This window comes from Pecten maximus, chromosome 13 (assembly GCF_902652985.1).
Source record: "Pecten maximus chromosome 13, xPecMax1.1, whole genome shotgun sequence".
NCBI lineage: Eukaryota > Metazoa > Mollusca > Bivalvia > Pectinida > Pectinidae > Pecten > Pecten maximus.
The window spans coordinates 22,315,090-22,332,392 of NC_047027.1; the positions used below are offsets into that span (position 1 = coordinate 22,315,090).

Genomic DNA, 17,303 nt, shown 5'->3' on the forward strand with positions numbered 1-17,303 from the left:
GATTGGTATCAACTTAGAATGTTAAGAAAGACTGAAATTGACCTAATTAGAAAAGCTTAAGATACACATATTACAAAACTTCAAAATTCTCTCGTAGACTGTACCACTAAGTGGTGGAATATTGTGAAGACTTTATGTGGTCTCTCGAAGAAAAATAAAACTTTTCATCTTCTTAAAGTTGGTAATGATATTTTGATTCGTCCATTGAATAAAACAGAAGCTACCAATAATGTATTTACTTCTATTTCTAATTCTGTTAAGGATATTAACAATTTCATAATTCTAATAAGGCGTTACCTCCCCTTAGTCATATTAAACTTGGTACAGGACAATATAAGATCATGATATCATTGATAAAGTCCAGTTAATAAATGATAGTAAACCTCCTTGACCTGATAACGTTTCTCCTAAAATAATAAAAAAAAGTCTTCTACCGTCAATAATTTTACCTCTTAAATATTGATTTAACAAAACTGTTACTTATGGTACTATTCCAACAGCCTGGAAGTCGGTTAATGTTAAAGCTCTATATAAAGGTAAAGGTGCCATTGATGACCTAATAATTATAGACCAATTGCCATTACATATATCTTAAGTAAAATATTGGAAATCTTTTTTTTCTAAATATGTATTTGATTATGTAACTAAACATCATATTATCAGTGAGCACCAATCTGAATTTCAACCTAAAGACTCAATTAATATCAATATATAACGTAATTATTTAGGTAAGGATATAAGATTAGTATTTTGTGATATAAATAGAGTCTGGCATCAGGGTCTTTTATATAAGTTACTGCCATGCAGGTAGGGCGTAAGAATAATACCTGCTGCCCCCATTGCATGATCGTAAGAGGCGACTAAATTTGGGATCTTATCGTTTCTCTTCTTTTTGAACAAATTTCTTCTTCCAATTGTCTCCCTTGACAATGTCTCACTTTTGGTCTTCAGTTGAGCGTTCGCCCCTGTGAGGAAGGCTTTATGTTCTGTCCCTTGGCCGAGACATACCAGAGTCATTAAAATGGTAGTTGCTACCCCTGCTTAGCGCTCAGCATGTTAGGAGTGGGACGACTGGGTCGCCCGTTAACAGTATAATGTGACCGGATGGGGTGTCCTGCTGAGTGTCTTCGGCAGTATGCTTCAGTGAGGAAGCACTTAATTCGGCAAAAGTTCCGGACTATCACAAGGAGACTTAACAGGAACATACCGCAGCCTCCCAAAACACACATACGCACTCAACAAACGCATGCATGTCGCACGCACGGGAGGCCTTCCTTAAATGACCTAAGCTGTTGATAGGAAATTAAACAAAATAAACCAAACCAAACAAATTGTACAAATTGTTTGAAAGTTATCTTACGGATAGAAAACAAAGAGTTATCTTTTAAGGTTATAGCTCTACATTTAAACATATAAATGCTGGAGTTCCTCAGGGATCGTACTCGAACCGTTTTTATTCTTACTTCTTATTAATGACATAACTAATGCAATTAATATAAATATGAAATTATTTGCTGTCTATGTTATTGTTGATGATGATGTTACAACTCCTACTGCTATTGATAACTGGGCTTATTTTTTTTATCAAGTAATGCAACAAAATTCATTCCATAAACATTTAGGATTGATTTTGAATTCAAAAGGCACTTGGGATCATATTAATGATGATAACAATAAAGCATGTAAAAGACTGCATCTTTTGCGTAAGATAAAGCAAAAGGTGGATAGGGAAACTCTTATGACATTATACTGTTCATTTGTCAGACCTATTTTGGAATATTCAGATTCTATTTGGGATAATTTCACTATTGGTGAATCTAAATTATTAGAATTTGTTCAGGTCGATGCAATATAAAGTATCACTGGTTCAAGAAGTGGTAATTATCTGCTTTTCATTGTAAACTGTATAAAAAACGGGTTTGGAAAAATTAGAATCAAGGTGTCATTAGCACAAATTAATTTTAATGTATCAAATCGTAAATCACATGACCCCTGACTATCGGTTTAATATCACCGAACCATTTATGAATCCTCAGCAAAATACTCAAAACCTGTGTCATCATAGATTTTTCAATATACCAAGATCAAGAACCATTATCTATGACAGAAGTTTCATTCCAAGCACTATGCAGGCATGGAATAATCTTGATCCTTCACTGACAATGGCTGTTAGTCTAAGTTCCTTCAAAAACAATCTTAATCGAACTTAGGCAAATCCTAATGATACTATATCTGCTACTTTTAAAAAGTGTATACCTCGTAAAACAAATATTATCTTGTGTCAATTAAGATATAATGCAAATGACTTGAACCATCATAAATGTATAGATCATCTTATCCCTGATCCAAGTTGTATATGTGGCTCATCTAGTTGAAATGATGATAATTTCTTTTTTACTTGTCCTAATATATCTTGTTCTAGGTATTTGATAAATGAAATTTATAACCGTATTTGTTATTCAAATTCAATCCCATTAACTTCAGATGACAATACACTATCGGATGATATTAATGAATTTATCTTAACTAGTGTACAACATTATGTAAATAGTACAGAAATATTTAAGTAATTAAGTTGAATAAAAATATGATTACAATGGTTATACAAGTAGTACTCGCTAAGGATGAGTACATGAGTACACAGCTTTAGATGTGTAGTATGTGAGCGACTGTGTGTGAGGGTGTGTGTGTGTGTGTCATGTAGGATGTAGGTATGCAAGTCTGTATCATAAAGAGTACATGTTTATAGAATTGATTACAATTATTATCATTCTACTCTGAATGTTTGCGAGATATAACCATTAAAGCTTACATTCCTTCATTTTTCATCATGACGTCACGGAGGTTGTGCAATGTGGGTGAAAACGATACCCACTTTTTTCTTTAATATGTTGTTAAATTCATGTTGTGATGAAGCTGATCATGGAAACCAGACGTTCATGTTTACCTATACTTTGGTGGTTCATTTTTTGTAATGTTTCATATCAAAGCGATATCACAGCAGTGTTGTTTATGAATTGATTTTTTCCTATGATTTGATGTAGCCAGTCGTTGAAGCTGAGCTGCACAAATTTACAAAAAAAAAAAAAAAACACTTCGCCTAACAATCGTATTAAAAAAACATTGATATATTTGGGATCAGCGCAGAAAATCGATCTCTTGAATTTAGAGTTAATTATTTAGTGTTATATGTAATTTATTAAATGATGATATTAATGCAAAATGTAATTTATTGCTTAAAACTGACAAAAATAAGATATTTATTTTCATAATAGCTTTAGTGGTAATTCTTATAATTGTGCTATTTTCATACGATTTATTTATGGTGGCGTACATCATCAGCATAAATAAATTTATTGCCAATAGCAAAATTATACGTTATATATTCCCTGTGCTAATTTAAGTACATTATGCATATCACTTTGTCAGCAAACAATCTATTCATAACAAAATGTTTAACTGTAAAACATGTATGTTATAATTATAATGCGAATTGCAAATTGTAAATTACAACACAGTAGAAATACATTTTAATTGAAGCATTTCAAATTGAAGAATTCATGTTAAATATTCATCAAATATTATCCTATACGTACTTGTTATGCCCTCTGCTACATGATAGGCTGTCAATATCTTGTCCTTCCCTACTCTAAATCCGGTACCAGTGCAACAGGGACCTTCAATGAATCCAACAGCATCCATCGCTTTTTTCCAGGTATGCACAATCCTGGCATCGTGGGTGTCATTTATTGGTTTCCTTAGCGCTCCCGCATCTGTCAACATGAGTGATAACGTTAGATTATTACCATTTCAATGGATCAAATTACTTACCTTTTTGTAAACTGCTATCGTGACGAGAATCGGATTTATGATATTATTCTCGTCAGTGATATATATTACTCATGTTAACAGTTGTTTGCTGGCAGTAACCTGTACGTCACAGTTTGAACTTTCAGAATATACGAATATGTCTTCTTGGCATTCTTTGATTTTTTTATTGTAAATAGTCCCCGAATTTGTTTTATTATAGGGTTATGGCCTTCCCATTTACACATTGGCATGTTTAACAATTTGTAGACGCCTTCAACACTTTAGGCCGCTAGTATCACTGACAAGACCAAGAATGACGAAAAGCTATATGAGGCAGTTTAATTTGTTTTAACTCAATTGAATCTAGCGATAAAAATGTTTGAAAGGACCTAATATCTTTATGTCTTTTGTACAATTAATAATCGTCTATTACGACCATAGTTGCTGCTTGAATCTCAGACAACTCATACAAGTGCAATGGGATCGCCTGCGTGAGGGATATAGAGGTCCCCCAACGAGTGGAGATTGTTTATCATTTTTATCCAACTCGAGTTAGTTAATTTTCTAATTTTGAAAAGACACCAGCTTTAGCGAGTGTCTTTTCAAAATTAGAAAATTAACTAACGAGAGTTGGATAAAAATGATAAACAATCGTCACGAGTAGGGGAACTTGTTTATCCCATAACTTCTTTACTTACAAATGTAAGCATGTCAAGTTCAAATTCTCCCAACGTAGCAACTAAATTCCGTGAACCAAATCACTACGGGACAAAATATAGGTCGTTATCAACGAAAGCTTATCGTCTATTTTAGATGCACGACTCATATCTTCTGTACTATATTTGTAAATGATATCATTTTACGAAATGAAATATAAGTTTGAAAGTCCTTGTATCTGTGTAATTTATTAATAAGTAACTTGTTTAAATAACTTCGCTCGAAATATTCGAAGACGACACCGTCATCGCGAAGTTGAACGTCATCGCTGAATATTAGACTAATCATTGTCAGATTCAATTATCGGTCCTTTCCTGGATTTCGTAGGTATGCTATTACTGGTTATTGTGATGTTAAATGCTCATTCTGAGATTTATTCATTCAAGACACCGTGCATTTCAACAAATATTTCGGAAACCGAGCTGGAGTGTTGCGCATACTGTTATGTAGACCTAGTTTACGTTTGTCAGTGTGTTTACACAAAATCTCGTCAGTTTACTGACATGAGACAAATGTTCCAAGATGATTTTTAAATTTTTGTGTTTGGGATAAATATATTCGTAATAAAGGTAAGTGGAATGATAAGAAAACTTTATTCGTTGATTTTTTTTCCTGTTCCGTTCCGCTACTTTTACGCCTATAATCGATGCAATATCTCGCTTCCGTCGTCTAATTTACCATCAAATTATATTTCGTACGACTCAAACCCCAGATTAATCGACATTTCCATGAAGACAGCGGGGGACCCCTTTCACCCAGTTTAATATGCTAATGTTGAGCACCAAAAAATCAACAAAAAGTGTCCATGCTGATCTTTTGAAGACAGACGGCAAAAAAAAAGAGAAGGTAAGTGAGAGCAGTAAAAATAGTCTGTGGTCAAAGGCCAGAGGTTAGCCAATCAGATTCGTTGGAGGTCACAAATGACCAATCGGAGGCTTAGAAAGTGGTTACACACTGCGGTGTATAAACAAAAACAATAACACTCTGCTACGAATTTTATCACGTGCCATATCAGTTGTGAAACAAGCGTGGTTATGGGATAAAAAAGTTTCCCGTGTGCTACCGTCTGTAAAATTGACTCCAATTTTTCTAATGAACCCAATTTGTGTTATCTACTACCGAATTTTCGAAAACTAATTTCAATCCAAGGCAATGCTTTATTATGAACTGAAGCTGGTGATTGTTGTAAAAAAAAGAAGATAATTAACACTCACTTCTTGGTCGTTTCTGTGCCATTTCGTGTTCATCTTTGAATGGAGGGTCCCGACTGGATATTTGTGCTATGTAGGAAAATATATGGAAATATTTTTCTTGTTTGTTGGTTGAAATATCAATGGTGTTTTGAAGTAAGAGGAATGTCAACATTTGCAGTAAACTAGTCAAATTTTGTGGTAAATTATCTATGTATAATATATATAAGTCAACTTGGAACATACATTATAGGCATTTTACAATAGCAACATCTGATATACAGGTAACAGTGTGATTTGCATGGTTTTTTTTTTTTTCGTTTGCTCGTTTAGATATCCCATATTTGGTGTCAATATTACAAAGCTATGGTGAATACTTAAACATTTTCCCACATCATCACAGATAAATAACGGTGATTCACATGTCATAAAATGCAGAACTGATGAAAAAACTGCACTGTAAAAAACAAGCTTAAATAGCAGGTTTAAGTCTCACCTTCAGAAAATAATATTTTTAAAAGTGTAAAACATGTGTCCTTCTCTCTTTCGGAACTAGACACACCTCGTTATCTGGTAGATTGATCCTGACAAAACTTCAAGATATACCGAATTTATTTTATATGGATTTCGTTAATGTTGGAGCTGAAATTGTACTTCGATTTGAGCAGGGTTTTAATATTGTAAGAGTTCGAAATAACCATGTTTGACTGAATTAAAAAACACTGATTGGTCCTTTAAATTAAAGTTCTCCATCGGAACAATGGTCATGGTCATGGTTGTCTTTTTTCCCTTGAAGACATAGCTTATACATGTTTGTGTTTAGTTTTGTGCTTAAATGGTAATGGCATGATATAATTGCAGATGAGACAGATGAAGCTATCACCCATAACGATGAGATTGTCATATCTATCATGAAAAGGATTTGTTTACAATTGATCGTTAGCTCGTTTTAGTTTTGTTTTGTTTTGTTTTTGCTCTTTTCGGAAAGTGATATTGTTACTATTTTACTTTTGCTTAGAGTGGACTAGAGCTAGTAATGCTCACTTTTCTTAGGCTTTGGTCCAGCTCTGCTGTCTTCACCTTCAGTATTAGAGCCTTGGTAGTATCCAGCGTCTCCTGAAATACATTGATTGTTAGAATAACAGTGACAAAGGAAAGTGACAGTGAAACACAATCCTACATTTCGATGTCGCCAATGTTCACCAATAGTATGCCATGAATTAAATTGTGTCAGATAATGAAAACAATAATTGATAAAGTTGAATTCTGTGAAATTAAATATGTTTCGGTGTCAACCAAGGAACCTACCAGTTACCTAGTTACCTTAATATGAAAAAAGTGTTGTTTACAAATTTTACCCATGTGACTGAATATTCGTCAACGTTACTTCTTTTAATCACATACACGTTTTTTTTTGTTTTTTTTTTGTTTTTTTTTTTTTTATGGGTTTGAGGAGAAAATCTTTTGGAAAAAAATTGCAAAAAAATTGCAAAAAAATTGCAAAAAAAAGGAAAGATTTCCGTAAGAATGTACCGCACGTTTCGTTGTTCAAGTACCTACATACTCTTATATATTCCATAAGTATTAATTCTGGGTAATGAGGCACTCTAGGACGATTTATGGAGCGAGCGTGCTTCGGTATTCGAACTCCGCATTGCTTTATGAATCGATATACTGATGCCATGGATCGTTATTTATCAAAACAGTTATTTACTTATGATTTCCAAAGGCATGTGGTATTGAGTGGAACGTTTTCGGTTGCGGATACAATTTTGCTTCCTTGTTTGCATTGATTGTATAGGTCTGTTGAACCGACAAAGTGAAAGTAGAAATTGTATGAACATAATGCTGTTTTTCGTACAGACATAATGCTGTTTTTCGTACAGGTACCTCGTATCGATTGTTTTAAAATATATGATCACATTAAACACAAGAACACACTGAAAACCACAGAATGAAACTTTTGTAATGCCGATACAACGCGGTAAACATTGTGACGTCACAGGAATGTACAAGCTGCCACATAGTACAACAATGTATGCTCTACATTTATACACTAATAAGCAATAGGCGTAGTATGGGCAGCAACATTTACTTACATGCGTTGAAACAAAAAGGACGCAAAACTATGAAATAAGCTATCTTTCTCTTTAGACAGTGAGTTAGAAAGGTTGACATGTTGTAACAAGTTAACCGGTCAATATTTCTGTTAAGAAACTAATCCAGTAATATTTGTACCATGGATTGATGTATAGAGAATACATGGTCAGTGTCTTAAAATATAGGCTGTATTTTGGCGTGGGTAAAGAAAGACAAAGGTGGCGAGCCTTGGCGAGCAACTTTTGTCTTTCTGCCCCGAGCCAAAAATACAGCTTATATTTTAATATGTTGACCATTTATTCTATTTATCCTGCAACAGTTATCAACTATATATAATCATTTTGAAGTGAAACGGTTTCAACAATGATCCAATATGTTCGCCTTTTAAACGTTGTTTCACTTTGAAACAGGTCAATCGAATTGACGCACGTGCTAAATTTCCAAAATACAGCAGTTTTCCGTCACTGCCGTATACAGCAAAAATGTATATGTTGGGTGTGTTCTGACAATGCGGTGACATTTGCAGGATAAAAACGTGTTATGATGCAGTCTCTGATTAACTTTTTACATTTGTACGCTAAACGCTGAAACTATTTTACATGACGTCATAGTGACGTCAAGATAATCTATGTAAAAGTTTTTTTCCGCATTTACAGTTCATGCAGAGAGTGGAAAGAATGTAATCCCAATATATTCTTGGAAATATATTAAACAATATGTGTACCTACTTTTCTTCCGTATCATTTCTGTGTAGTAGTCAATTATTTTCTTGGCATCAACGTCTTGGTCATTAAGAATTGGCAAAATCCGCTTGTAATCTCCTTAATCTATCTCGCCGTTTGCCTTCAATTCGCTGAATAACTTCTCCATGCTGGTTACCTTATCTCTCTGATCATTGGTTAGTAATCCTCTTAATACTGTTTGATCAAGAATTGTATTCAATTGAATCCTCGAAAATATTTTCCTCAATTTCTTTATCATATCTCCATGCAAATCTAGGACCTCACTTGGTATCCCTGCCATCTTCTACCTTTTGTATCCTTTACAAAATAAACATGATGTGAGCATTACTGCTATATAAGTATATGCGGGAAATACCCCGTCAAGAGCGATAGATCATTGCAAAGGAATATTACGACAATGCAAAATTACCGACATCTGAAATACACAACACATCATATCACCGCCTTTTCGTCTACAGTTTACAAATATCAAGCAAAGATATATCGTGAAATTTATCAAGGACCACCCCACTATTTTATTATGTCTCATTTGTTTTTTCATTAGAAATTCATACCGAGGTATTTGTAGAGAGATTGTTAACAAGTAGGACTGAGGTAAATCATTCAATTTCGGTTGAAGCGCTCTTTTTATTAGTTCATCTATCCAGTGTATCAGGTTATAGAAGGCAAAAATGATGTGCATGTTTTGATGATGTCAATAGTAAACATCTATATTTTGCAAATTTACATTTTTAGGCATCGTTCGCAACATTCCTGAATATATTTTGTCCACAATTAACATATGCTACAATCAGTCAAATATCCGAAGAGCATGATCCAATTATATGTTTTCTGTTAAGCATCAAAGAATTTTCAATGATTGAAAAGTTGACAAAGCTATCCAAGCAACGAACCCATACTGAAAATGTTCAAGTTTATTTGGTATTAAATAGTTTGTCTTTGTTTATCAGGGATTAATGACTATAGGCGGCAACATTGCTTTGAGCACAGTATCGATAATATATTACTACAAATAGAATAGTTCACCGTAGTTTCAGGGGTGTAGTCCGTGGACTATCTGAAGTTCTCTGTTTAAGACTAACTGTGGGCTATTTGCAAGTGCGGACTATCTGTTAATGTTTTAATCGACAATGCGTTTTATGCAGGCCAGAGGTTGCTTAACTTCGATACATAGACAAATCATTCCACTGGACAGCCATAGCAGCTAGCTATTGGTCACTACCACCATACGTCACCCAAAAACAATCAAATCACTGACACAGCATAACACAAACACCCAGGACTTACACTTCAGGACGATGTAACGTTGAAGCAACATATTCTTAATAGATATGAACAGCTTACAGTATATTAAACATCCTTCGCTATATTCGAAATAAAGTTAATCGTAAGTTGTTAATAATTTTCTTTACATCATTCAATAGACCAAATCTAGAATATGCAGACATTACATGGGATAATTAAACTCAACAGTTTAAAGATATTGTAGAATGCATCCAATAAGAAACAGCTTGAATTATAACAGGACGTAGATCTGGAAAATTTCTCAATATACTTTATAATGAACTTGGCTGGGAAACACTGTCTGTAAGAGGAGACCAATACAAACAAACAATGAGGTGAATGTATTTAATAAGTAACTCACACCACCGTATTTTCAAGATGTCCTAAATATTTTATTAACAATCAAAACAACAACCCTTATTCCCTCAGACAAACGAGAATATTCAATCCACCGATATGCATAACTAATACTCGTTTTGACAGTTTCTATCCTCTAATATGATAATGATCTCTAACTCCCCAACTCTTTCAACTTTTAAATGCCAGCTAAATAAAGATGTCATTATTGAAATTGAATCAACACAATTTAAAAAAAATGGATAGGGCTTAAATATTTCTTTGTCAAATTAAAAATCATTATCATATATTAAATTTTGACTTTTTAAATGATTATCTAACAATCTTTCTTGTGCCTGGTCTTTTGAATAGGAAACCGTCTCATATTCTTCCCTTGAGTATCCAATGTATGACCACATCATTATAAAGAGAAACACGTTGTTTATCCATTTGTCTGAAAGGTACTAGCAATATTTTATTGAGTATTGATTATAAATACCACCTAAAAAAATCATTGACACATGTACCTACCCTCTCTGACTCTTTTGTTATGTAGGGTAGGTGGGTTTGCAACACTAAAAGTTAAAATTTAAAATATATTTCAGAATTCAAGGCTAGGAGTAACTTAGTTAATGTCATATGTTTACCCACAGAAAAGTATAATTTCGTACCTGTTACCTGTTTTAAAGTTTCTACTTATTCTGGCTGTAAAGGAACCAACCAGTTTAGTTTATTAGGAAGAGTTGGTAGGCTTTCGTGGATACAAGAGTGTTCCATTTTCAAAAGAAACAGGTAAAACCACAGCTTCTCTCGTAAACACCCTGGTGTTTGTACAAACTATTTCAATAACAAGTATAATAGTTTATGGAATTGTGGTCATGGTCCTTAAGCGTCTTTCGTTGAGCATATTTGTTTAGTACGTTGTTCAGTCATTTTTGTTTTACAGCATTCATTTTATAAATTGAGAGGCTGCCTATCACTGCGCCATTAAAACGTTCTTTTATAAGAACGCCGATGTGGCACAGCGTTATAAGCTGCAGGTATTTCTGGCTAGGCGAGTGGTTGCCGTAGATCGTGAGTTCGAGGCCCGGTCAGGGAACGAGTCATAATATTGTCTTCCTTCGTCAATTGTGTTAATATATGTTATATATACTGGACAAAATAAGTTAAGGATCACAAAATATTATCATATGTTTTGAGATGTAAAGAATATTTTCCCCCGTAGACATTTAAATGATATGGAAGCCGCGCGAGGAATATGACTCCTTCAAGCAGGTCAAAAGCAGAGAAATGTGGCTGCCCAGCTTAATGTTTCAAAAAGTGTGATAAGTAGGCTATGGAATCGGTATCAACAGACAAATATTGTCCAACAACGACCCAGATCTGGACTGCCACGCAGTACAACAGTTCGGCAGGATAGGTTCATCTGCAATAAGGCAAGACGTCAGAGGTTCGTGACTGCTCCTGTCTTAAAAAGGCAATTTCAAATGGCTACAAACCAGAGGATCTCTTCTCAGACAATAAGAAACAGACTGCATGCCTCTAATTTACGAACCAGAAGACCCGCCGTGCGACCAATTTTGACACGAGTCCATCGACAAACGAGACATCAATGAGCCTCTCAACATTTCAACTGGCAGTTGCGGCACTGGAGATCTGTTCTTTTCACAGACGAGTCAAGATTTTGTGTAGACTTTCCTGACGGCAGGAGGAGGATATGGAGGTCGCAGGGTGAGCGGTATGCAGACTGCTGCGTTACCCAACATGACCGCTTTGGAGGTTGATCAGTAATGGTTTGGGCTGGAATAAGTATTGACTACCATACCGACCTCTATGTGGTCGATAATGGATCTTTGACAGCAATTCGTTACAGGGACGAAATTCTACATCCTATAGTAAGATATATTGCAGGAGATGTCGGCCATGACTCGTGTTGTAAACGACTATCTTCAAAGGGAGACAATTGTTCGCATGGACTGGCCAAGTCGTTCTCCCGACCTGAATCATATTGAACACTCTTGGGACATCCTGCAACGCCGGGTTTCAGCTCGACCTAATCCTCCACAGAACCGACAAGAGCTCATGGCAGCTCTGCAAGAGGAATGACAACGTATCCCACAGATCAACCATCGACGATTAATTAGGAGCATGCGCAGACGTTGCATGGCAGTAATAAATGTCAACGGAGGTCATACTGTCTAGTAAGCCTTCGATGACAGTTCACGGACTTTTTTTTCGATCAAGTGTTTGACATGCTCCATTCGTTTTCACACTTTAATTTAGAGGGTGCTGGTCCTTAGAGTTATCTGCTCTTGACCCGTTATGAATAAACACGAAAATGTTATGTGTAATCATTGACTCCACTGATTTTCCTGTCTTGATAATACAAAACATTATTAAATTCAGTTATATTTCTGAAACTGTGTTGATTGAATTTCATGATCCTTAACTTAACTTGTGTCTTGATAAAGGGGCAGATTGCCTCGAAAATTCGACAATTTACTTGTCTGTACTGTCGTTATTACTACTTGACAATTATATATTTCTAGTAATACGCATCCAGCATTTGTTTGTTAGGATCCAGTACCTATATTGGTTTATACCGTCGTTATTACTTACTAGACCCTATCTATCACACGAAGTAATACGCATCATAATCTAGGCTACCTATATTGTGACCCGGTGTATCCAATCCGTTACTTTTGTTTAAGTATATTTTGTTGTCTGTCTGTGTACCTGTATTGTTCCAATATCACCGTAATATTTTGTTGTCTGTCTGTGTACCTGTATTGTCCCAATATCACCGTACTTTGTCCAGTTTACATTTGTTTACAAAAAGCCACTGTATAGAATATTATAACAAAATTATTTTATCAGAAAGTATATATGTTTGTTAGAAAAAAAAAGAAGTTAACTGTTCAAAGTGTAAGATAAAGGATATATTTAAATAAGATTAATAAAACAAAAGAATTTCTAAGTTTGCTGATACCGAGGAGGATTTAGATTTACTCCGTCAAAGATAATGTTATATACTTTTTATAAGTAAGATGTGAGGAGAACCAACCAGCTTTTTATTTGGTTACGTATGTTTCTACGTATATTAGGTAAATTTGATTAAAAGATAAAATTAAAAAGGATTAAAAAATAAGAATGAGAGTAAGAATGAAGTTACCAATTTTTATATGAGAATAGTTAAAATGTACGATAATTGTACTTATTCCAACAAGTTATTCTGCCACAATAACTGTTGTCTTTATTATTTCTTACAGTACTAAAAGGAAAAAGAAAAAAATCTTCATTAAAGATTGCCAGGCGGCTATAGCCCTTTAGTATCCTGGCCGGTATATTATATGGGTGGTCTCCCCTGATCCACTCTCGTTCGGTGGGGGGGTAACCCTTTAATATAGACATATTGTAAGTCAAACGATTATAAAGATTTAAAAACATTTGGTAACTTCAGAAAAAAAATTAATTAAATGCAACACGTTTAAACTAGTAGTGCACTACATTTAAACTACAGGTAAACTAGTAGTGCATTACATCCAATCAGGTGTGACAAAAAATCCCCCTGTACAGGTAATGGACAGTGCCACTAGTCCCCTGTGTTAGATACCCGTAGTTGTTACATACCTGTGTTAATTGACTGCCTTATGTCTGTCATCCTGACTTTTCCAGGTATATTTGAATGTTGATAACATTTTATCTAATGTTACTCAAAATGAAATTGGCCGCGGTTCTTATATGATATACAGTGCATGGACCCTCGTTAATTTTGTTTACATTAGTTTAAAACATGAAATAAAATGACACGTTCTTACGACCATTCCATGATTTTATGATTCTTACATAAGTTAAAAACCTAAAAAAAAAAGACTCGGTAAAGAAAAGCAATGTACCGTTATAAAAAGAAGCTTTATTGTACCACAGGTAAACACCCGGGGCTATGACCTGGCAGCGGTCGCTATGACTACGCACAGTGTCAGACGATAGTCTTGAATGTACAGCATTACTGCTCACAGAATTTTATATATAGACAAATACTATTGGTCAGGACCAAATATTATTAAATTTAACAAATTAATGAATATGACTAATGTTAAAAACTAATGAAAATGTGTATTTTTATCAGATTAATTAACAACATGATTTGTCCTCCTTGATAATTAAGAATGAAAATATTTTGTTATGAAACTGTGCCATGTATCAGAGACATATATACAGATATATATGTCTCTGCATGTATCAACTACGGACACTACTTTAATTGTATATATTATATTGTAAATATGTTTTTTCTCTATATATCATGTCAATATGTGAAAAGAGAATAAAATGAATTTGAATTTTTGTACGGGGTCTTCCCCGAACACCAACTCTGGTTAGGGTGGGGTGTTTACATAGGTGTGTTGATAGGGAGTTATAGTCTGTTACAGAAATATTATCAATGTAAGAACACAGGTAAATCAGCACAGGTAAATCAACTCTACTGATTATACTGATACTGATAATAAATAAATTACTTCTGCAAATTCAACATTGTATAATTTTTTATTGATAGTGTAAATATATATCTGATTGTCAACGTTTAAAGGTTTATTCAGCAGTATTTTTTTTCAATATTTTATCTTACGTAGAATAACTAAACATATATTGTATTTTTTTTATCATATTTGTTATTAAATGTATAACAATATATAGATCAGTTACTGCAGAAGTAGTGTAGTATTCTTGTATAGTTGTATCTGTTTCAGGTTAAATTATTACAGGTTTTCTTTAATAGCGCATATATTGCTTTTTTCCAGATTTGTTTAGATTATCATATAATTACTTTATAGATCTGTTCTTGTAGAAAAATTGTAATATTCTTTTTAAGAACGTGTATCTGTTTCAGGTTTAGTAAGTAGTAATAATTTCTTTTTTATCTATATATACTGAAACGAAAAAGAAACGCAACATGGAAAATTGTGATTAATTTTGTATTAAATATACATATCTGTATAAAAATCGCGGAAATAAACATGCACCCTGCCTAACACCCATACCAATCTTCAAAATCACCCAAGTGTGACTAGAGACCTATGCACTTCCGGCGCGGTAAAAACATCAAAAACCGTGCCTGTACAAACATATGCGTTCTTTTTTCATTCAAACCAGTATCAATTCATCACTATCATTGAGCCACATCATCGCCAATACTTTTGCAAACAATAATTCCTTTTACAATTATGCCACGGTTATCAAAGGTTGATAGAGGACGTGCTATAGCGATGCTTCTGGCAGGGAACACGCAACTTCACGTCGCTCGACAATTCAGAGTTCACAAATCGACTATTAGTCGATTAGTTTCACGTCTTAACGCAACAGGAAGAGTCGATGACCAGCCGAGATCAGGACGTCCACGCGTAACGTCGCGACGTCAAGACCGGGTTCTTAGGTTGGCACACCTGCGTAACAGGAGATTAACGGCCGCTGAAACGGCAAGGAATACGATTGGTAATCATAACCGTCGAATTCATCCCCAAACAGTGATCAACAGACTGCGTGAGGCTAATTTGCGTGCAAGGCGACAGTACGTTGGTTTACCACTAACACCGCAACGTCGAGCACGTCGTATGCAATGGGCAACGGCACATATGCCCAGACGTTTTCCTATGAGACGTTGGAGGTCTATGCTCTTCACCGATGAATCTCGATTCACGTTATTTCGAGCAGATGGCCGTCAACGTGTGTACCGGCGTCGAGGCGAACGTTTTGCTGACGCCTGTGTTTTGGAACACGACCGATTTGGGGGTGGATCAGTTATGGTTTGGGCGGGAATCTCCCATGGTTTGAAGACGCCTTTGGTGATAGTCAATGGGAATTTAACGGCCGTACGCTATCGGGATGAGATCCTTAGGCCCCATGTTGTGCCGTTTGTTAGGCAGCATCATCTAACCTTTCAGCAAGATAACGCGAGACCACACGTTGCAAGAGTCTGTAGAGACTTTCTTGCGACACAGAACATTGTTCCTATAGATTGGCCTCCATATAGCCCCGACCTGTCCCCAATCGAGCATTTGTGGGATGAATTAGACAGAAGAATTCGAAATCGCCGTAACCCCCCAAATACCCTCCCTCAGTTAGCAAATGCACTCGTCCAAGAATGGAATAACATTCCAATACGGAAAGTCAATGCCCTGATGAACTCAATGCAACAAAGAATTAGAGATGTGATAACTGTTCGAGGAGGACACACACGATATTAGGGCACGGTTTCAAAACTGCTGCCATTTCAACTTGGATTCACGTAGGGTACTACCAATCATGACCTTCTAGCAAAGTGACCTGTTCTTAAAAATCTCTAAACATTTAAAGGATGTTACATCAATATTCAATATTAACTATTACATATGAAATTTAAACATAATGCTCACAAGTATTATTTTATTAAACCTACAATTTGAAGTTGCGTTTCTTTTTCGTTTCAGTATATTTTAATCAAATATTGTCATTATCAATTGTCAAATATATAATTAGATATAGTGCTTTGAAAATTTGATTTTTTATTCTATTTTATATATATTCAATTTAGAAAACTTTATCTGATTAATACACCTGAGTTGACACTAATTTTTACCTGAGTTGGTATTCCATATTGAAACAGACTATAACTAAACTTCAAAGAACTTCATACAAAAACACCTTCCTTTGTCTTTACCAGAGTTGGTGTTCGGGGAATGAGCCGTCTGTACAGCTGTCGACACGGGTAACTTGCCCCGACATTTTTCTCTCCGCGAGGTGAAAAATTTGTCCGGATTATTGCGGGAAATTTACTTATGAAAAGCACGTTCCGTTTCCAAAATAGAGTTCCGGAATCGGAATCCGAATTTCCGGACTGGTGAGTACAAATAACGTTACGGAAATCCGTTCCCGTGCATTCCGTCCGGACTGTGAGTTTTCCGGACTGTAAGGAAAATTGGTTTTATGTTGGAGTTATCTCCCTTTTTACATACAATTGTTAAGCGCTGTTTTATCTCATTGATTATCGGATGATTACTAATTAATGGTTGGATTGTATAGATTGAAAATGATTCCTAAATATACCTTGATTGATAAGAAAGATAATATACCATGTAAATGTGTT

General features: G+C 34.9%; 1 protein-coding gene across 2 annotated transcripts in view; it reads right to left on the minus strand.

Moving 5' to 3' along the window:
* LOC117341087 overlaps positions 1 to 17,303 on the minus strand; it is a 38,684-nt gene that overhangs the window by 5,379 nt on the left and 16,002 nt on the right. The window contains exons 2-5 of one of the 2 annotated variants that reach the window (XM_033902919.1): positions 8,546 to 8,857; positions 6,762 to 6,833; positions 5,742 to 5,807; positions 3,597 to 3,773 (exon numbers count right to left, since the gene is read on the minus strand). In XM_033902919.1, the coding sequence (XP_033758810.1) occupies positions 3,597 to 3,773; positions 5,742 to 5,807; positions 6,762 to 6,833; positions 8,546 to 8,561 (331 nt within the window). In that variant the 5' untranslated portion in view covers positions 8,562 to 8,857. The remainder of the gene's footprint in view (positions 1 to 3,596; positions 3,774 to 5,741; positions 5,808 to 6,761; positions 6,834 to 8,545; positions 8,858 to 17,303) is intronic. The other variant, XM_033902920.1, reaches the window with a different exon arrangement.